Raw genomic sequence first — 22686 nt, 5'->3', positions numbered from 1 at the left:
ATCCAGAACTCTAAGCAATGTATCACTCTCATCTTGAAGGGTTTATCTTATTGTTGTGGGTGGGAGCAGTGAGGGAAAAGAGCACCTTGGCGGAGAGACAGTCGGTATCTTTATTTGTGATAGTAGAGAGAAATATGTTTGATTCTGAGTGCTGGGGAAGGGAAGGCAGCTGAGTTACGAAGGGGTAGAAAGGAGACATAGAGTCTCAGGGTGGTGCAGTCAGTTAAACGCTCGACTACCAGGCCGAAAGCCTGGCAATTCGAACCCGCCCAGAGGTGTCTCAGGAGACAGGCCTGGTGATCTGCCTCTAGATGGTCACAGCCTTGAAAACCCTATGAAGCAGTTCTACTCTGCAGACATGGGGTCGCTACAAGTCGGAATCAACTCGACGGCAACTAACAGCAACTAAAGGAGAAATAGTAACTTAATCAGTGCGGGTGAAGTATGTGAAGACAAAAAGAAATAGGTAGAATTGATAGTAAACGTAAAACAAGATGGAAATAATCCAAATCAAATATTCCAAGTTTTACACAGAAGATCTACCTAGTAAAATCAAAGGGAAAAAGAAGAGAATCAGAGCTCAAATTACGAACATCTGGAAGGAGGGAACAATCGACCACTTCATGCCTAAACCTAGAACAGACACCTACCACTCTAGTCAGAGGGGAATGTATACACTCAAATGTTTTAAATAGAAGATAAGGAAGATTAAAATAAAGGAATTTAGCACTCACCTTAAGGAATTAGTAAAAGAATCTAGGAAGAAGGAATATTATAAAATAGACTACTCCCCTTTAGGCCTGATTTACTGGGGAAGAGAGGAAAAGGAAGCAAAAATATTCACATTAGGAATGTGAAAGGGAACCTAATCATCAATAAACTAAAAAACCAAACCAAACTCATGGCCACTGATCCGATTCTGACTCATAGGCTCCGTATAGGACACAGCAGAACTGCCCCATAGGGTTTCTGAGGCTGTGATCTTTACGGAAGCAGACTGCCACATCTTTCTCCGTGGAGCAGCTGGTGGGTTGTAACCGCCAACCTTTCAGTCAGCAGCCAAGCGCTTCACCTCTGCGCCAGCAAGGCTCCTCTAAAGAACTATAGGAGAATAAGGAGAACTCTCCAAGGACAACTCTATGGCAAAAAAAATCTGAAGATTTAGATAAATAAGATAATCTAAGCAAAATTACCAAAATTGACCCAAGAGGGAAAAAAAATTTTTTTAATAAATCAGTCACCAAGGGAAAATTGGAAACATGATGAAAGAAACACTGTTAATAAAGGCATTAGATTCAGTAACTTTCGCAGGTGAATTCTTTCTGACCTTTTGAGAATAAAAACCAAACCCACTGCTGTCGAGTCAATTCCAACTCATAGTGACCCTATAGGACAGAGTAGAACCGCCCCGTAGAGTTTCCAAGGAGCGCCTGGCGGATTTCAACTGCCGACCTCTTGGTTAGCAGCCGTAGCACTTAACCACTATGCCATCGGGGTTTCCCTTTTGAGAATGGGTAACTTAAATGTTATTTAAACCTTTCTAAATGATAGAAAAAATGAAAAGCTCAACAATTCACTTTATGAAGAAAGCATAAGCTTAACACCAAAACTTAACTACCTCAGTTATTGATAAACCAAACACCAGTTACCGTCGAGCCAGTCCTGACTCCCGTCAACCCTGGGTGTGTCAGAGTAGAACTGTTCCATAGGGTTTTCAGTGGCTGATTTTTAGGACGTAGATCACCAGTTCTTTTTTCCGAGACACCTCTGGATAATTTGAGCTTCTGACCTTCTGGTTAGCAGCCAGGCACTTTAACTGATTGTACCACGTGGCTGCTCAATTATTAATACAGATGCAAAAATTCTAAATAAAGTACTGTTTTACCTGCACTGTAAGGGCTCCTCTCTTGGCCTCGTGGAGCTGCAGACCCCAGCATTTCAGACACTGGGGACCAGTGTTTCTCTTAGAAACTTTCATGTGTTCTTCATGATACCCTGTGAAGTAGATCAGACAGGTACTTTCTTTAACCCAAGCAATACAAAGTAAGAAATAAGGATAGAAAATGGAGTTGTTTTTTCTTCATCTACCACTGTTACCCTTTATCTGTGCATTGAAAGCAAAGCCTGCTCCTTAATTCGCTTGATTAATCAAATGAATTCAGAATGCTACTCTGGAAACGGGCCTGCAGCATTCATCAGTTTTACGAGAAGGTTTCCATTAAGAAATTAATTGGAATTTTTTAGTTTATTTATTTAAAATGAAAATTTTCAATTAAATTATTTCACATGAGTCATTTTTTTTTATTCCCCCTCTAATTTCATTAGTTTTTAATTTCTTGGCTGACCTAGGCCTGGAGCTTAGGGAAAATGTGAGCCCTCTCTGACGTTCCAGTGCTGTGAATGCTGGGTTTCAATCCCCCTCTATGTGTTCAGGAGCCCCACCACAACTGACACACTGCACACACGCACACAGAGTATTCTTTTTAACGTCTATAGAGTTCATCTTATCGGGAAGAGGGGCCTGTAGGTGTCCAGGAAAAAGCTGATGGTGTAGTTGCCTTGGGACTGTTTCTCATCTTTCTAAGTATTAATACAGGAGTGACCTGCTGGGTAAAGACTTGGGTTGTTTTTGTTGTCAGCTGCCTTTGAGTCAGCCCTGGCTCGTGGTGACTCCCTTGTGATCCATAGGGTTTTCACTGGCTGATGTTCAAAAGTAGATTGCCAGTCCTTTCTTCCTAGTCCATCTTCGTCTGGAAGCTCTGCTGAAGCCTTTTGAGCATCATAGCAACATGTGAGCCTCCACTGACAGACGGGTGCTGACTGTACAAGAGGTGCATTGACGGGGCTCAAACCGGATCTTCCAGGTGGAAGGCGAGAATTCTACCACTGAACCACACTGCCCCCCCACAAAGACTTTTAGATACTTAAAATTCCAAGGCGTTAGTTACCTTTTTCCCCTTTTGGAATGAGACTTGAAACCATTCTTTTAATACCATTAAGTGATCTCTTGCAAGGTGTGGGATTCATTTTTAAGAATGGTTTGGGTTTTTTCCTGTTCTTCTTTCCCCCCAGAAGAAAGAAAATACAAATGCCATTTGTGCCCCTATGCTGCTAAGTGCCGTGCGAACCTGAACCAGCACCTGACGGTCCATTCTGTGAAGCTGGTGAGTACAGACACTGAGGACATTGTCAGCGCTGTCACCTCCGAAGGCAGTGACGGGAAGAAACACCCTTACTATTACAGGTGAGTTGCCAATGCAACAGTAGCCCACATTTTTCAAAGTCCTTGCTTGAAAATCCTCTGCCTGTTTGCCAGGGGCATACGTTACAAGGCCCTTTTCTCAATCGTAATGCCGGACTTCCTTTTTAATATTTTCTTTGCTTACGTTGAACCCTGTGGTTGCACTGACTCGTCCCTTGGTTTGGGTGGCTCCAGGAGAGTTAAGTGAAAGTGAAACGGTCTTGGAGGTGGCTCTGGGGTGGAGCTCCAGAGAGTGGCAGGGCCCTGGAGATGGTTAGCTTTAGGTCTGTGCACCTGGAAAGCTCCCTAGCATTGTAACCGAGCACCTGTCTGCTTCCTGGGAATAGTAGGGGGAGGGGGGAGCTAGGAAAAATAAATCGTAAAACCCTGAGGCAATCACATGTGTACCCTTGGTTGTGTTGTCCTTCTAGACCTGGAATCTTAAGTTTTTCTATCATTTACCAACTGCCATCAAGTCCATTCTGACTCATGGCTACCCCATGTGTGTCAGAGTAGAACTGTGTTCCATAGGATTTCCAATGGCTGATCTTTCAGCCGTAGATCACCAGGCCTTTCTTCTGAAGCACCTCTCAGTGGACTCAAGCCTCCAGCCTTTCAGTTAGCAACTGGGCACGTTAACCATTTGTACCACCTGGGGACTCCATAACCAAACCAAAGCAAACCTGTTGCTGTCGAGTCAACTCTAACTCATAGCGACTCTGTAGGACAGAGCAGAAACCCCCCAGAGGGTTTCCAAGGCCATAATCTTTATGGGAGCAGGCTGCCTCATCTTTCTCCTGCAGAGACGCTGATGGGTTCAAACTGCCAACCTTTCAGTTAGCAGCAGAGCATTTAACCATTGCACTACCAGTACTCCTTAAAAAAAAAAAAAAAAAAGCCAAACCTGTTGCCATCGAGTCAATTTCAACTGATAGCAACCCTGTAGGACAGAGTAGAACTGCCCCGTAGAGTTTCCAAGGAATGCCTAGTGGATTCAAATTCTTGACCTTTTGGTTAGCAGCTGAACGCTTAACCGTTGTGCCACCAGGGCTCCAAGGACTCCATTAAAAAAAAAAAAACGTTGTCATCAAGTCGATCCCGACTCATAGTGACCCTATAGAAAAGAGTAGAAGTGCCCCATAGGGTTTCCAGGGAGTACCTGGTGGATTCGAACTGCTTACCTTTTGGTTAGCAGCCATAGCACTTAACCAGTACGCCACCAGGGTTTCCCAGGGACTCCGTAATCAACTATAAATCAGTATTTGATTTGGTCGTTAGAAAATCCCAAGTTTCAGTCTGTCTCCTGATTCTTGCCCTAGAGATAAGCCGAATAAATTGATGGAAACTTGCTTTTGCACAAAATGTCTCTGTGGAAGGGTGGCTTCTATCAGGAATTGTCACAGGTGCGTCTGGCTCTTGCTCAGAGTGCCAGGCAATGACCTTGTGTGCTTCCATTCCCATACGGGAAGGATTCCAGAGCCAGGCAGAGGCTCCCGGGCTGTGCAGAGCGCTTGGGGTGTATGTGTGTACCAGCACTGCTAAATATCTTGGCAAGGCTGCACTGCATCTCTTTGCCCAAAGGAATCAGTTGGGTGATGTGCAGCATCTGGATTCTGTAGTTTTTAATTAACTTTATGATTATTTTGCATCATTATAGCATGTATGGGATTGTTACATTATGCCGGCGCTTAATCTCTTTGGCATGGTGACCACTTCTGAGGCATACCAGCAAGCAGAAGAATTTTCTAGTGCAAAGCCTTTTGAGCGGAGAGAAGAATGTTTACACAGCTCCCATTTTCTGAGTGTTCTACGTAAGAATGGGTAGTCTATGTTTGAAGTACATGTGACTCTTCTCTGCCCCCCCTTCTTTCATTCTCTCCTGTAGTTGTCATGTGTGTGGATTTGAGACTGAACTCAATGTCCAGTTCGTCAGCCACATGTCACTGCACGTGGACAAGGAGCAGTGGATGTTTTCTATCTGCTGCACCACCTGCGACTTCGTCACCATGGAAGAAGCGGAGATAAAGGCTCACATCAGCACCAAGCACACAGGTGACCATTCCTGCCCATTCTCCTCACCCTTCTCTCCTCCATCCCCTGCCATCCTAGAGTGCCTGCCCACTTGGCAGAAGCCTCCCCACCTCCATGAGACATCAGCGTTTCCTTCCTCAGAAGGAAGGACATTCCGAGGGTAGCAGCACCATGTTTCACTCTAGCTGCAGGGCCATTGTGAGGTACGGCTTGAGCCTTGCTGATCTGAAGGCCTGTAGGCTCAGGTGCAATTGAGAGGTACTGGGCTGTTTGCTTGTTCTTCGTCCTGGTTCTCTTCCTCATCGTCATAGGTAGCACCCATTAAGCTTGTGCATTTACATGCCATATCTCATATAAGCCACGTAACAACTCTCTGAGGTAAAGACTATTACTACCCACTGTGTTGTTGTCAGTTGCCGTCAAGTGGGCTCCAACTCATGGCGACCTTGTGTATAACAACAAAACATTGCCCGGTCCTGCACCATCTTCATGATTGTTGATATGTTTGAGTCCATTGTTGTGACTATTATGTCAATCCATCTCATTGAGGGTTTCCCTCCTTTTCACTGACTCTGCTTTACCAACTGTGGTGTTCCTTTCTGGCAGTTGGTCTTTCTTGATGACGTGTCCAAAGTAAACGAGCTGAAGTCTCAACATCCTCCCTTCTAAGGAGCATCTGGTTGTATTCTAAGAATACAGTGTTCGTTTTTCTGGTAATCCACAGTATATCCAATATTCTTTGCCATCCACTCTTCTGCTTCCTTTTTCATTGTCAAGCTTTTGCATGCGTATGAGGCAATTGAAAAGACCGTATCCATATCTTGAATCAGTCAACCTTAGTCATTCAAATGACATGTAGCATGTCATTTGATCTCTTGATTGCTACTTGCATAGATGTTGATTGTTGACCCAAGTAGAATGAGATCATTGACAACATCAATCTTTTCTTCATTTGTTGTAATGTTGTTTATTGGCCCATATCCCACTATTTAGGTGGAGAAACTGAGGCTTAACAGGTGAGGCAATCTGTCCAAGGTTACACAACTAAGGCATGAGTACAGAAGCTCACAGCAGATCCATTTTAATTCCAGAGCCTTCTCACTGTATCATTGTTGTTCTGAGAGCTTCATGTGACGCTGACCACTTGGCAGAGGTTTGAACCTTCCTGTGTTGCTCTTCCCAGGCTCTGAGTGCCCATTTCTAGAGGTTCTTTTCCTCTCTCGTGAATCTGCATCCTTGACATTCTCTGTAATGACATGTGCCGTGTCTGTTCATGGGGTTAAAAAAAGATTCTCCTTAAACAGTTCAGTGACTCTCTAGGCCATGGCCAAGTCTTTGCCGAGGCTCCCCTTTCCTTTAAGCCTCTTACCATTCTGGATAACTCCTTCCATTTAGTGATGTTAACATTTTGACTTCACATTGCAATTATACTCTCACAAGTGATGGTTACAAATGACATGGCGTGGAGTCATGAAGTGAGGACGAGGGTGCCTCCCCCTGAGTTTGCAGGGCTTACACATTAAGAGCTGATGCCGCTAACGGCCAGTGCTCAGTGTTGGGTCAGCCCCTCACATCATCGGCACTTGGAGGCCTCTGGACGGGGAATTTCTCTGACAGTTGTGCTGACAACGCACAGGCCGAGGAGGATCTGAGCTTCTCTAGCCGCTCTGGCTTCAAGGTGCCAACAGCAATAAAAGCTTGTTTTAGTCAGTAAATTGAGCAGGTATGACTTGGAGGTCTGCAGAGAGCCGTTAGCTGAGTGAGAAGGTGCCATCTTTACAGTCGGTTGTCTGACCGTAACCATATTAGCTCTGTGGGCAGCAGGTGAGTTGGGAAGCCCACGCTGAGGACAAATTAAATTTAGCATTTCTGGAGTGGCTAATGGAGGAAAAGGCCAGGTTCTCTTCCATTTCCACTGGCTCTTCAGATTCTCTTTTCATCTCTTTTCTGGTACACCCCACTTTTTCCAACCTTTGCTGCCCCAAAGGGTGCGTGAACCCAGCAGAACACCTTCCTTCCTCCCGCCCTGCTCCACAGGTCCCCACCATTCACCTCAGAGAAACCGTAGAAGCCATAATGACTGGAAAGCCTTTGGATGTCTAATCATTTGATTACTTGTCATCAGTGGAAACTTCACATTCACAAACAGCCATTGCAAACTGATTCACCTCCTGATTGTCACAGGAAACACAGCAGAGATATCATGAAGTGGCAGGGCTCCTTGTCGAGCTGGGAAGAATGGTCTCATTTGTTAGTACAGACAGCCAAGAGTCAAATATATTAAGAAGTTTCTTTAATGTGGTAGAAGGCATTCCTACAACTATTAGAGAATAAGGTTATAGCTTACCTTATAAGGATTGGCAAATGACTTTTTTTTAAATAAGTTATTTTATTTTTGTTGTTGTTGAGAGTATATACAGCAGAACGTACACCAATTCAACAGTTTCTACATGTACAATTCAGTGTCATCGATTACATTTTTGAGTTGCGCAACCATTCTTACCCTCCTTTTCCGAGTTGTTCCTCCCCCCTTAAAATAAACTCACTGCCCCCTAAGGTTCGTATCTAATCTTCCCAGTTGCTGCTGTCAGTCTGATCCCATATAGAGAGATCTTAAAAGAGCACAGTGCTCAAGGCAGACATTCTTTATTAGTTAAGCTAAACTGGCATTTGATTTTAAAGAGACTTCGGGGGATATATATGGTTTCAGATTTAAAAGTTTATCTCAGGGCAATAGTTTTAGGGGCAGGAATTTCTTTTTGAAAGGGCCAGGTAATAAATATTTTGGAGCCTCTGGGTGGAGCAAACAATTAAGCACTCAACTACTAGCCAAAAGGTTGGCAGTTCAGACCTACTCATAAGCGCCTAAGAAGACAGGCCTGGTGATTTGCTTCTGAAAGATCACAGCTTTGAAAACTCCATGGAGCAGTTCTACCCTGCACACATGGGGTCGCCTCGAGTCAGAATCGACTTGATGACAACTAACAACAACAAAATAAATATTCCAGGCTTACAGTCTATCCAGTCTGTATCACTACTACTCAATCTGCCCTTGGGCACACAGACAACATGTAAATTAATGGGTATGCCAGTATTCTAATAAAACTTTATTTACAAAAATAGAAGGCCAGATTTGGCCCTAGGGTGTAATTTGCTGACCCCTGTTGTAAGTTAATGGTCTCAAAGCCAGGGTTTCCTGTATTTAGTTGATATTTTGAGGTGTTTGAATTTGACACCAAATATATCAATCTAAACTTGTAAATTAATGAGCTGTATCATTTCAAAGTTATGACATAAACAGCAATTAGTATGCTGTACAACATATAACAAAAAAAAAAACCCATTGCCATCAAGTCAGTTCCGACTCATAGAGAACCCTATAGGACAGAGTAAAACTGCCCCATAGAGTTTCCAAGGAACGGCTAGTGGATTCAAATTGCTGACCTCTTGGTTAGCAGCTGTAGCTTTTAACCACTGTGCCACCAGGGCTCCATAACCACTTATATTCCTGAGCATAGGGAGCTTGACTGTGGAGGCCACTGCTGTGTGGCCAGCGCCTAGAACAGCCCCTGTACAGGGTGGACAGGGAGTAAATGTTCACTCAGCGAATGAATGTATGTGTGCAAGCACATCTCCTTACACGTGTGCGTGCTCAGGAAGAAAATTGCTCAGACATGGTCATAGCCTCGAAGCTGACAGTGTATTGACTTATTTGTATAACCATTTGGAAGAAACTAAGTGGAGGAAATAATAATAATCCATTGCTGTCAAGTCAATTCTGACTCATAGCGACCCTATAGGACAGAATAGAACGGCCCCATAGGGTTTCCAAGGAGCGCCTGGTGGATTTGAACTGCCGACCTTTCTGGTTAGCAACTGTAGCACTTAACCACTATGCCACCAGGGTTTCCATGTGGAGGAAAAGACACGTTGAATTCTAGACCGGGGTTCTAGACCCAGTGTTACCGTAAATAATACTGTGAATCTCAGAACTCTTAACTTCTCTGAACCTCCATCCTGGTTTTTTCAAAATGAGCAAGAGACGCCCTAGAGGCCTAAGATTCTCTAATTCAATGAGCCTGGTTCTTTAATTCGATTTACCTGTTTCGGGAAAATGCACGTTGTTGTTTTCAACCTTTTATCCCACTACCCTAGGAAATACTCAATGCTTTCTTATTACCTAAGTGACATTGGGATCTACAGGCTGGGCTTTATTCAGCACAGCAAATTTTTACTTAACCTCCCACAGAACTCACGTGGTTTCTCACACTTGCTTACCGGTTATTCTAACCCAGGACCTGCTTGTGAATGCGGTGCTTAGGCGGTATCTGAGAACTGTCTGCTGTCTGGGTGTTTCTTCATGGTGACCTCTCTTTATCCCGTTTCTCCCACTTCCCAACTCCTTGTCCCTGCAGAGAACATCAGCAAAGGAAAAATATTCCCTTGGGTGCTTGTGACTTCTGCAATGCAAATTTTGCTGCAAATTTTAAGCATTGCAATGAATGGCACCAAGGAATCTGATAGCTATTTGGGAAATAAATCATCGATGCCTCACTTCACGCCAACGCCAAAATAAGTTCCCAATGAAATAAGAAGTCCCTGTAAGCAAATCAGGCCTAGAAAAGCTAGAACAAAATAGAATATTTCTCAAACTTAGAGTGATGAGGATTTGTAAAAGTGTGAGACAAGAAATCACCAAGGAAAAGATGGAGCAATGTGACACATTCTTCTATTTGCACAAGAAGAAAGAGAGAAGAAAACTAAACCAAAAACAAAAACCACAGTTGGAAAAAATGTTTGTAAAAATGGCAAAAGGTTAATAACGTTTAATAGAAACTTCGTATCAACTGGTAAGAAGAACTTGAGGCTTCTAATTGCAGAATTTGCAAAGAATAACAGTCAATTTACAAAAAAAGAAATAAAACTAACACTGAACATAAGGAAAAGATGTTTAACCTTGTTAGCAATCCAATTAAAACTCAGGAATGGCCTATGTTTCACCTATTACCTTAGGAGACTATTCTGTTGTATTACCCACGGTTGCCAGGATGGTACTGATAATCATATGTTGCTCTGGCCCTGCAAAAGGAAAATACTCTTTGGAAGCTAATGAAGCAATATATATACCTAAAGGCTTAAAAATGAATGCCCTTTGACTCAGTAATCCCACTTCCAGGAATTTATCGGTAGGGAAAAAATTCAACCAGTGGAATGCTAATTTTAACTTAAATTTTAATTTCAAGGAAATATTTGAGTATGATAAATCCACTCAACATAAATAATTCCAACATTTAACATGATTAATTCATAAATATTTGTAAAAATTCTTTTTGAGAGCCAACCGTGTGCCGTCCAGTTGCTGTCAAGTTGGTTCTGACTCATAGTGACCCTATAGGACAGAGTAGAACTCCCCTGTAGAGTTTCCAAGGAGCGCCTGGTACATTTGAACTGCCAACCTTTTGCTTAGCAGCCGTAGCTCTTAACCACTATGCCACCAGGGTTTCCACGTAGTATATAAAACAGCATGGGAAAATGTTAGTAGTAATAATAATGATGGTATTATTAGGACGCTTACCCCGAGCCAGGCATCATTCTCAATGCTTTATGTGTAAAAACTCATTTAGTCAGCACAACGGTCATATGAGGCAGGCGCTGACGTTATCCCCATTTTATAGTTCACATAATTGAGGCACTGAGTTAAGTGCCTCATCCAAGGTCACACAACTACTAAGCAGCACAGGTAAGATTCAAACCCAGGTATTCTGGATTTGAAGTCCTCATTCTTAAAAAAAAAAAAAAAGAAAAATACCACTATGCAATTCATGGCAATAATTAAAGAATAGATGCTTACTTCTTAAAAAAAAAAACACCAAAAATGTATTGGTGTTTATATTGAGACAGCAAAATGATCATACTTTGTGGTCTCAATTTTTTGTTCTGTTTTTTAATTTATGAACTATTTAAGGTTTTCTTTTAGGTTTTCCTCACTTGGCTGTCTTGATGCGTGAAGTGACAGTACCTATGCACAGGCGTCCTTCACCAGGAATCTTTGTGATGTTGAAAATAATTGGCCGCTGGGATTATAGTTAGCCTTGGATTTAGTTGGTAAGAGCCCCCTGGCTCACTCCCTACAGACAGAGCGAAGGAAGATGAGGACTGAAAGCAGAGGAGGCTGTTTGGGCTCAGGATTACAGATAGGCAAGCTGGACTGTTTTCCCATACTGTTTCACAAAATGGCTGATTCAGTACCCTGTATATTTATAAATTTATTAATTTAAGTAGCTCTGCCCAGTGCCTTATGCCTGAGGGCACTTAAATCTGTTTTTAAAGACAGTGATTAAAACTAATAAGTTTTAATACTAAAAACTAATTTAAAGTAATCACTTGTAATGTCCTGTTGCTAAGACCAGTCTTAGAAGATGGATTTGGGGAAGCAAGCAATATCAGGGATTGAGGGCCCCACTAAAAGTGGTTCATTTGTCTGCAGTTGGTTAAGTGTTTAGGTAAGGGGCTGACAGCAGCAGTGCTAACCTTCACAAAGCTGCCTTGTGTCAAGGGAGGACTGTGCTATTAGAAAGGCATGTTCCATCCCTCCCGTCTCCGAAAATGGGGTCACATGCTGTTTGTCCAGGAACCTAACTTGGTTCTGATAGGAACAAAATTTGAAAAATTATAAAGCGAAGTAAGAGTTGTTTGCCCTGGACATAAATGTCTCTCTGATAGGAATGAGATTTGAAAACTTTATAAGTGGGTATATGTCTTTTTCCTTTTTCTTTTTAAAGACAGTTTTAATTGTGCAAGTAGTTCTTGGTCCCTGTAGAAAAATGTGAAAAACAAATATAATGCAGATAATTCCACACTCTAGGTGTAACTCTATTATAACTTTGTTTTGTTGTTGTTATTGGTTGCCAGCAAGGTGATTCCAACTCACAGCGACCCCAGGCATGCAGAGTAGAACCGGTCCATACAGTTTTCAAGGCTGTGACTTTTCAGAAAGACATTTTATGCCTACATATAATATATGATTTACTTTTTAATCTTCTAAAAATTTGAAAAAAGAAGTTCCTAGGGTTTACAATCAGTAGCTTGCTTAATTGATTTAAAGGAAATTGAAAGAACAGTTTCCCTATATTTTTTATTCTAACCTAAAACCATGGGATTGCATTGAATCTATAGATCAGTTTGGGGAGAATGAACATCTTAACAACATTGAGTCACCTGACTGGTGAACAAGGTATAGCTGTCCAGTTATTTAAGGTTTATAATACTCATCTTTAACGTATCACAGCGTACCTTTGGTGTACTTCACACGTAGCATAAGAACCTTACTTCATTTCTCCCGTTCCTGCCTTGATGGTAATGTTGTCATACATTTTACTTATACATATGTTGTAAACCCTACAATACATTATTATTGATTTTGTTTAAACGAAATCATTTTTATTACCTTTTAAAGAGATTTAAGTATTAGGAAAAAATCATATATTTACCCATGTAGTAATTACCTTTCCTGGTGCTCTTCATTCTTTTCTGTAGATCCATATTTACATCTGGCATCATTTTCCTTTCTTCCTGAAGGGTTTCTTTTAACATTTCTTATAATGTGGGTCTGCTGGTGATAAATACTTTCGGCTTTTTTATGTCAGATTAGATTTTCAGATTGACAGTTTTTTTTCTTTCAGTGCTTTAAAAATGTCACTCCACTGTCTTCTCACTTACATTGCTTCCAATGGGAAATCTGTTGCCATCCTTCTCTACAGAAACGTCTTTTCCTCTGACTTTTTTTTTAAATAATTTTTATTGTGCTTTAAGTGAAAGTTTACAAATCAAGTCAGCCTCTCACACAAAAACCCATATACACCTTGCTACACACTCCCAATTACTCTGCCCCTAGTGAGACAACCCGCTGTCTCCCTCCACTCTCTCTTATCTTGTCCATTTCGCCAGCTTTAACCCCCTCCACCCTCTCATCTCCCCTCCAGGCAGGAGATGCCAACATAGTCTCAAGTGGCCACCTGATCCAAGAAGCTCACTCCTCACCAGCATCCTTCTCCAAACCATTGTCCAGTCCAATCCATGTCTGAAGAGTTGGCTTCAGGCATGGTTCCTGTCCTGGGCCAACAGAAGGTCTGGGAGCCGTGACCACCGGGGTCCTTCTAGCCTCAGTCAGACCATTAAGTCTGGTCTTACAAGAATTTGGGGTCTGCATCCTACTGCTCTCCTGCTCCCTCAGGGATTCTTGTTGTGTTCCATGTCAGGGCAGTCATCGGTTGTAGCCGGGCACCATCTAGTTCTTCTGGACCTCTGACAGCTTTTAAGATATTCTCTTTATTAGCAGTTTTGAGCATTTTGATTATGAGAGCCCTTGGTGTCATTTTCTTTGTGTTTCTTGTGCTTGGTGTTCCTTGAGCTTCTTGGATCTATGAGTTTATGATTTTCCTCAAATTTGGAAAATTTGGGGCCATTTTAATTTTTTTTTTTTTTCTCCCCTTTCTCCAGCCAGGGCTCCAATAAAACTCACGTTAAGCTGACTGAAGGCATCCTACAGCTCACTGATAGTCTCTTCATTTTTAGTAATTCTTTTTTCTCTGTGTGTTTCCTTTTGGATACTGTGTATTGCTGTTATTTTCAAGTTCACTAATCTCTGCTTTTGCCATGTCTAAACTGCCAGTAATCCCACCCAGTGTGTTTTTCATCTCAGTCGTTGTAGTTCTCATCTCTAGAACTTTGCTTTGGGTCTTTTTTTTTTTTTTTTTGTATTTTCCTTTTCTCTGCTTTACTTTTTGAACATATGACTTCTTTAATGTCCTTGTCTACAAATTCTCACGTCTCTGTCAGTTCTGGGTCAGTTTTCATTGGCTGATTATTCTCCACATTTTGGGTTGTGTTTTCTTCTTTCATGCATGATAATTTTTATTTTCTGCCAGTCATTGTGATTTTACCTTGTCTGGTGCTGGAGATTGTATATTTCTATAAATATTCTTGATCTTTGTTCTAGGATGCAGTTACTTGGCAACTTTGATCCTTTTGGGTCTTGCTTTTATAGTTCGTTAGGCAGGTCTAGAGCAGTGCTCCATGTAGGGGTAATTATTTCCCACTATTAAAAGACTTTCCTGAGTTTTCTACCCAATGGCCCTGAATTATGAGTTTTTCCAGTCTGGCTGGTGGAAGCTGGCACTACTTGTGGCCTTGTATATATGTGCCAGGCACGTATATACAGGGCCTTTGAAATAATTTTTTCTTCAGCCTTGGGTAGTTTCTTCACACACATGTTCTGATTCATATTCTGCTGAATACCCAAGAGGGACCTTCTGCAGGTCTTTGGAGGTCTTTCTGTGTGCTGCTGTCTCCTTTCCAGCACTCTGTCCTGCAAAGTCTAGCCATGTCAAAGCCCTTATACCTTCAGCTGTTTCCTCAACTTACGGAGTCCATCAGGCTCCTCTCTGCACTGCAGGCTGGAGGCTTTTTCAAGGCAGTAAGCTGGGCAATCAGAAGGCTCACCTCTTGATCCCCATCCCTCAGGGGTCACTCTTCTTCATTGCCTAATATCCGGTGCTGTGACAAACACTGATATAGTTTGTCTGGCTTTTTAGTTGTTTCAGTAAGAAGGGTAAATCCAGCCCCTGATACTCCACTTGAGTGGAAACAGAAATCTCCCGACACTAGATTTTAATGGCCCATTGACGTGTTTACTGCACTTTGAGGGTACAGGGAGGTAGTCCAGTGCACTGTGGAGAATATGGGCTGTGGACTCAGACCACCTGGGCTCGGATCTCTGCTTTACCACTCCCTCAGCCAGGTTAACCTGTCTGTGGCTCCATTATCTCACCTGTATGATGTTGTTTTGTACTGTTGAGCTGATTCCAACTCAAAGTGACCCTATAGAACAGGGTAGAACTGCCCACGCCCCCCCTCCCCGCCATGGGGTTTTCAAGGCTGTATTCTTTTTTTTTAATAATTTTTATTGTGCTTTAAGTGAAAGTTTACAAATCAACTCAGTCTCTCACATCAAAACCCACATATACCTTGCTACACACTCCCAATTACTCTCCCCCTAATGAGACAGCCTGCTCTCTCCCTCCACCCTCTGTTCTCCTGTCCATTGTCTCAAGAGTCCACGTCACGAGCATTCCTCTCCAAACCATTGTCCAGTGCAATCCATGTCTGAAGAGTTGGCTTCAGGAATGGTTCCTATCCTGGGCCAACAGAAGGTCTGGGAACCATGACCACCGGGGTCCTTCTAGTCTCAGTGAGACCATTAAGTCTGGTCTTATGAGAATTTGGGGTCTGCATCCCACTGCTCTCCTGCTCCCTCAGGGGATCTCTGTTGTGCTCCCTGTGAGGGCAGTCATCAATTGTGGCCGGGTACCAACTAGTTCTTCTGGCCTCAGGATAATGTAGTCACTGGTTCATGTGGCCCTTTCTGTCTCTTGGGCTCGTAATCGCTCAAGGCTGTATTCTTTACAAAAGCAGACTACCATATCTTTCTCCCATGAGGTGGCTAGTGGGTTTGAACCGCTGACCTTTCGGTTAGCAGCAAAGCACTTAACCACTGCGCCACCAGGGCTCCTTTCCCCTGTATAATGGGGGTGATAATAGTTGCACCTCACAGAATAAAATGAGATAATGAAGTTAAAGTATAACAGTTCCTGGAACTTGGTTACGTGCTCATTACATTTCAGCTATTGTCATTTTACTGTAATTATTATGAGACCTCAGTAAACATTTGTTGAGTAAAAGCACGCCTGCTCTTGGCCTCAAGTACCACCAGTATTATCACCGTAGGTGCACCGGCACCTGGAATTCCAGTGGGTGCACTGGGGGAGTTGGAAAACAGCCTTTTGCTCCCTGAATTACAGCACACCAATGATACATATACCCCTTCCCCACAATCACTGTCACTCTGAGGGCTCTCACCCCCTGAATAAGCAGACCTGGATGATTTTTGTTTTTCAGGGGAAGACAGGAAGACCCCCAGTGAATCAAACAGCCCCTCTTCATCCTCCCTCTCAGCTCTGAGTGATTCAGCCAACAGCAAAGATGACTCAGATGGCTCTCAGAAAAACAAGGGTGGGAACAACCTGCTGGTCATATCGGTGGTGCCTGGGGGCCAGTCCTCACTGAATAGTGAGGAGAAGCCAGAGAAAGGTAAGGTAGGAGGTGGGTGTGGCCTCCTCAGCCCTCCTCACTCTAGGGTGACCCAGTCTTGAGAATAGCCCTACAGGAGAAGTGGTGTTGGGAAGCAAATACTCAGCCCAGGATGCAGTGTAATATGCATCACCCAAAATTTGAATTTCCTCTGGCTTGGTTTGCGTCCAGATGTGGGTGGAAGGATGGAGGGCCTGGTGCTTACTCTGAAGCCGCACATTTAGTGCCTTTCACCACAGAGGTGCGGAAAGCAGTGGCTGGAGGGGTCAGCCGCACGGGGCAGGAGGACGGGGAAACTTGGCCCGGCTCCGGCCCTCCTGGCTCTCTGCCCCCTGCACCTGTACACCCAGCTTCGGTCCTTTCAGGGTTCGAATGCGTTTTTTGCAACTTTGTCTGCAAGACGAAGAACATGTTTGAGCGCCATCTGCAGATACACCTCATCACCCGGATGTTTGAGTGTGACGTGTGCCACAAGTTCATGAAGACCCCCGAACAGCTGCTGGAGCATAAGAAATGCCACACTGTCCCCACCGGTGGGCTCAAGTAAGGAAAGCAAGTACAGAACCTTTTACTGCGTTGTTACTAAACACCCCTTCCCCTTCCCTGCCCCATCCTGCCCCTGAAGGTTTTGGGGTCTTAGAGAGGGGAAGCTTGGTATGTGGGGAGTTGAGCATCTCTGTGGCCTTTAGACCTGTCCCCCAGGGGTCATCAGAAGTTCTCAGCAGGAGAATCCATTTCACAGATGTCCTGGGATTCAGGGTGGGGAAGAAGACATGTTGGATGAGCCAGCCTGCAAGGGTGCAGTCATCCCACACCATCGAGTTTTGTTCAGACTTTTGATGTTAATAATGGATTCGGGTTAGTGTCTGCCAAGTGTAAATCATTACATTATCACTTCAGTTCACCATCTCTAGTTTTAGGTGATTTGCCATGTATCTTTTAAACAATCATGACAACCACCCCGCCCCCACTCCACCCCTTAAAATTGGAACCTTGGCTGTTTGAATAGGCAGGAGGCAACGTTTCTCACGCAAAGATCACGTGCCTCATGTATTCCTGCAAACATACCTTATACCCTTCCAGGAACCAGCACTGGAATCTCCTTGGTTGAGCCTTCCTGAGATCTGACATGGTCAGTCACATGTTATTCCCAGATGCCCAAAGACCTAGACAACCTGTTGCATCATTAACCAGCATTTGCAAGAAGCCAGCTGGTCCCAGCTGAGACCAGTCAGTTATTATCATACATACTATGTGTCTGGCTTGATAATAGGTGCTAAAGGGCAAGCAAGAAATAAGCTAAAATTTCCACACTCAGGAAATGTATGTTCTAGCACTATCAGAATTTCATCTTCCCAGTGATTCTGAATTCAGAATCCCTGTCCATAAGGCACTTAGGGTCTAGTAAAGAGAAAGAAGCATATCTAGTCAGGCAGACAGAAAGATACACAATGCTACTTTCAAAGCTTTACTGTTAATTTTCAGTTAAAATGATAATGTAATTAAAAGAATGGAAAATTACATGTAATTTAATACAGAAAAAAAATAAAAAACTTTTGGTTTAAAATGCTTTCATCTTTGAAACCCACAACCTGCCAGAGAGGTGGCGTAACCCTCCTGAGTAGGTGAGGGATGGAAAGGCCAGAAGGAATCTGAGGGCCCAGTGTCAGGGCAGTGCCAGGATCGGCTCCCCTGCCTGGCCAGGGGGATGACCTTCCTGCCCAAATAGAAGAGTCAGAAAGCAGCAGCTGCTATTGACTTCCATTTTGTGTCACTCAGGTGGGAGAAGGGGCGGGGCTAAAGGAAATTGAGGGAAGGAGGCCGTTATAATTCAAAAAAAAACACAATAGAAGGGAAATGCCTGGCCATAGCTTATTGGAGAATTTGATTTGGCTTGTCCCCCCTCCTCCCCTCCCCGTCCCTTTCTAAATATTTATATACTCTTAAAAAAAAAAATTTTTTTTTTTTCCCCTGTGATCGGACTAGGGCTCATTGCCCTAACTAGTAGCCCAGTCACACCTGTTAACTTTGCGGCACCTGCCGGTCATGGCTTTGCCAGTCAGCCTTTCCTCAGGACCCTGAGAAATCCCGAGCCTCTGAACCTGTTGGGGAGAATGCACAGTGAAATCTGATGCTTTTGCCGGTCCAGCCACTTCCCGTGCGGTGCTAACGGTCCCCTGTGTAATAGTTTATGTTCTAGGATGACCAAGTAGAAGAATACTTTGAAAAAATTCATAATGCCTTCTGGCTATACAGTGAGTCTTTGTTTCGTTTTGTTTTGTTTTCCTTTGCCATATCTGAGAATTAATTTGCCTGAGAGAATGTCTTTAAGATAAATCCCGGGAGCACAGAAAATCCTTAGCACTTTGCCTGAGCAGTGAAAGAAAGATGGAGCTGTGGGTCACAGAAATGTCCTTAAAGTGAAACAGACTGCAGATGTCTCAATTGCTTTTCTGTGATGGAACTGCTTGTACTCTATATCCTGTTCATAATGCAGATCAAATAAGATTATACTATTATTTTTCTTTTGCCGTAGCTCAGGACAGTGGTGAGTGTCACACTCCTCTAGGTAAGGCCCAGCTTGGCGTAGGGGTTGTGTGTGCACCTGACCTGGGAATGGGCTTTATATTTCTCTCGTGTGCACTCTTCTGTGAGCTGAGGTTCAAAGGCTAACGGCGAGCTTGGCGCTGAGGAGGCAGCGCACGGTGCATTTGGTTGTGTTGGGCTCTGCTGAACACCTCTCCAAACCCTCAGAGGACAATTCACTTTTGGCCCTTGCCCTGCGGCTGCCGAAGAAGAGTCGAGGCAGCCACTTTTGCATTAGCATTCTTGTTGTAAAGAGAGCAAACACTACAGCCATCATATAAACCACTGACTCACGCATGGCGGCTTCTAAGAGAGAAGCTCAGCAGATTTTGTAAACATGCCCCCACCGCTCCTCCCGATCCCTCTGGGCAGCCTGAGGGTTGGTGGTAGTGTATCCTCGCTGCAAGGAATAGAGAAACCGAGGCACTGAGCGGCCCGGGCTTTGTCCCAGGGCTTCCAGCCAGAGCCCAACGAGGAGATGGAGCTGGGACTAAAATCTGCCCTTCCAGCATCTGCCTAAACTCTGTGTAGAGATGACTCAGATACTGAATCGGTGTTTCCTGGGTGCTCCCCATGTGCTGAGTACTCTACCAAGCACTGTAGAGAATCCACAAGAAGTGTAAGATATGGTCCTGCCCTCTGCGAATTTATGATCCAGTCGGATTATTATTATTTCTTTGACACAGTAGTGTCCTAATGTCTTCAAGCTCCCTTCCTTCTTATCCCTCAGTAGTAGTTGGGATGGTGGGTGGGCTGCCTCCCCTGCCCCCGACATAGTCCGCACCTTCCTTTCCTGGTAGAGACCAAGGATGCTTTACATGTGTACACACACTCATGCTCACACACAGAGAGAGACACACAGAGGCCTTCTCATCCTAACCACCCTTTAATAAGCACGATTCTGACCCCTGTGACTTTCTGTTTGCTGGAGGTAGCCCTCCCCCTATGAGCTGTTCTTTAAAACCTCTTAGCCTTTCTGCGTGTGCTTGGTGTGGTGCATGAAAAGTCGATTCTTTGTGTTGCTCCCATGTAGAGGGGAGGTCGTGAGGTGGTTTAGACCTCTGCTATGTCTGGTGGGGTGTGGGGAGGGCTCATAGGGGACGGGAGGAGGGGGAGGGGAGCGACAGCTTATTTACTCCTCACACTTTCTCTGCTCCCTCTCAAGAGGGCTGGCGTTTGCTGTCCCAGCCAGTAGACCCAGAGTAGGCTGAGTGCACCTCATCAGAGCTCCTTGTTAGCTGGGAAGAGCCACAGGGGGTCTCTTAGCCCCTGAGAGGCAGCAGGGCTGGGCTGGGCAGGGCAGGCCAGGCCTTGGATTTTGGAGGGTGGGTTGGGGACAGGTTGGTGAGGAGGGGTAGCAGCATACCAGCCACAGAACCTCCCTGGCTGAAACCATCCTTCCGTTGCTTCCCCCCGCAGGTGCCCATTCTGCATTTATTCCACCAACCGCCCCGCCGCCATGGAGTGCCACCTCAAGACCCACTACAAGATGGAGTACAAGTGCCGGATCTGCCAGACGGTGAAGGCCAACCAGCTGGAGCTGGAGACGCACACCCGGGAGCATCGCCTCGGCAACCACTACAAGTGCGAGCAGTGCGGCTACCTGTCCAAGACCGCCAACAAGCTCATCGAGCACGTGCGCGTGCACACTGGGGAGCGGCCCTTCCACTGTGACCAGTGCAGCTACAGCTGCAAGCGCAAGGACAATCTCAACCTGCACAAGAAGCTGAAGCATGCCCCACGCCAGACCTTCAGCTGCGAAGAGTGCCTGTTCAAGACCACACACCCTTTCGTCTTCAGCCGCCACCTCAAGAAGCACCAGAGTGGGGACTGCCCTGAGGAGGACAAGAAGGGCCTGTGTCCAACCCCCAAGGAGCCAGCTGGTCCTGGGGCCCCGCTCCTCGTCGTGGGGAGCTCCCGTAATCTCTTGTCTCCCCTGTCGGTCATGTCCGCCTCCCAGGCTCTGCAGACCGTGGCCCTGTCGGCAGTCCACGGCAGCAGCTCAGAGCCAAACCTGGCACTCAAGGCTCTGGCCTTCAACGGCTCCCCTTTGCGCTTTGACAAGTATCGGAACTCGGATTTTGCCCATCTCATTCCCTTGACAATGCTGTACCCCAAGAACCACTTGGATCTCACATTCCACCCTCCCAGACCTCAGACTGCACCTCCTAGCATCCCTTCACCCAAACACTCCTTCCTTGCCTATCTCGGACTAAGAGAAAGAGCAGAGACTGTCTGAGAGCAGCCATGCTCTGTACCAAAAACAAAGAGACAAAGACAAAAAAAGAAAAAAAACCCACTAAACTTACACACAACCCCAGCAGGTGTATGTTGCTGCAAAATCCACAGATCCCCTGGGTCTGAACCATGTGTACTGTATATCTTTAGTAAGGAATAGAAAATTGGCTCTGTGTGTATACCTATTGCATTGACATGAAAGCTGCTTTAGTCAGTCTTCAGAGAGGTGACCTACTGCATACTTCTACCTTCAGAGGCATGCCTTCCTCCCCACCTCCCACTCTTACCCCTTCTCCGTACTTTTCAAGGAATTTTGTCTTGTTTAATCCTCAAGAGAGTGTCCTTAATAGCAATCAGCACTTGTAAGATTATCTACCGGTGCATTTTGTTTTCTGTTGGGTGAATGGGGTGTGTGGGCGTTTGTAGATTCTGAAAGAGAAGGTCACGCGTGTGTTGTGTGCCATGACGTTTCCACCGCACCTTCTTGGTACTGGCTCACTTAACAGCAATGAACGTCCTTTGCCCTCCTGGGTTGTTCATCCACCCCAGTCTCCTCGAGTCCTTCAAAACCTTTCCCTCTCAATTTTATGGCTACAGAGCGGTAGGGCCTGGTGCTTAGTTGGTGAAGGCGTGGTAGATATCGACAGTGCTGCTGGAGATTTCCAGCAGAGCGCAGGTGACCTTGCGCTTCCATCTTCTTTGGTTGTGAAGATTCGAGGAATCAAGCGACCGATCTCAGAAGAAATATCTCGCAGCACTGCAGCTAACAAAACAAAACTTAAAAGTTTGTGTGTCCATACGTATACAATGTGTATGGTTACACACACACAGTGCATCATTTTTTAAGGGCAGATTATATATATATATACACATATATATACATATATATGATGTATTAATTCAGTGGTTACCATTCATTTGCAGGAAAAAAAAAGTGTGAGTGAAAAATTTTATGGTTGAGAAATCCAGCCAAGGAGATTAAAAGGGGTTTGGATAACTTCTGGGTATAAATGCTCAGACTAAAAAAAAAAAAGGCAGTTTTGCACAGTGCTTTGGTCTTGCACTAATTTTTGTTTCTCACCTGCAGCAAAAAAAAAAAGTAAAAAGGAAGAAAATCTACCTTGTATATGGAATGAGTAGACAGTATGTTTCAAAATTGAGTCCCAACCTCTTTGACACAACAAAAAGGTGCTGTTTCCTTCTACGGTTTGGTTTATGCCCCTGAGAAGTTTCCATTGTGTTTGCAGACCATCTGGCTATCGCGGTGTCTGTCCATGTTGTTAGTCCTTCTGTATTCCATTTTGTTCACGCCTGGTAGATGTAACCTGCTAGGAGACTAACTTTATACTTATTTAAAGTTCTTATTTTGTGGTCATTAAAATGGCAACTCATGTGCAGCACTTTATGGCAGCAGGAAGCAGACGTGGATCAGTGGTGAGGCC

The 22686-nt window shown here is 44.4% G+C and overlaps 1 protein-coding gene across 5 annotated transcripts in view; it reads left to right on the top strand.

The window, feature by feature from the left end:
• ZNF827 (zinc finger protein 827) overlaps positions 1 to 22307 on the top strand; it is a 202488-nt gene extending 180181 nt beyond the window's left edge. For 2 of the 5 annotated variants that reach the window (XM_010597215.3, XM_010597213.3), the window contains 5 exons: positions 3073 to 3244; positions 5127 to 5293; positions 16229 to 16420; positions 16786 to 16963; positions 20426 to 22307. In XM_010597215.3, coding sequence (XP_010595517.2) covers positions 3073 to 3244; positions 5127 to 5293; positions 16229 to 16420; positions 16786 to 16963; positions 20426 to 21245 — 1529 coding nt within the window. In that variant the 3' untranslated portion in view covers positions 21246 to 22307. Of the gene's footprint in view, positions 1 to 3072; positions 3245 to 5126; positions 5294 to 16228; positions 16421 to 16785; positions 16964 to 18608; positions 18676 to 18956; positions 18990 to 20425 lie in introns of all 5 variants that reach the window. The other 3 variants (XM_010597218.3, XM_010597216.3, XM_010597214.3) reach the window with 3 other exon arrangements.
• Positions 22308 to 22686: the final 379 nt, after the last annotated feature.

Source organism: Loxodonta africana, chromosome 13 (assembly GCF_030014295.1).
Source record: "Loxodonta africana isolate mLoxAfr1 chromosome 13, mLoxAfr1.hap2, whole genome shotgun sequence".
In the NCBI taxonomy this organism is placed as follows: Eukaryota; Metazoa; Chordata; class Mammalia; order Proboscidea; family Elephantidae; genus Loxodonta; species Loxodonta africana.
This window is presented reverse-complemented; position numbering and strand designations above follow the sequence as displayed.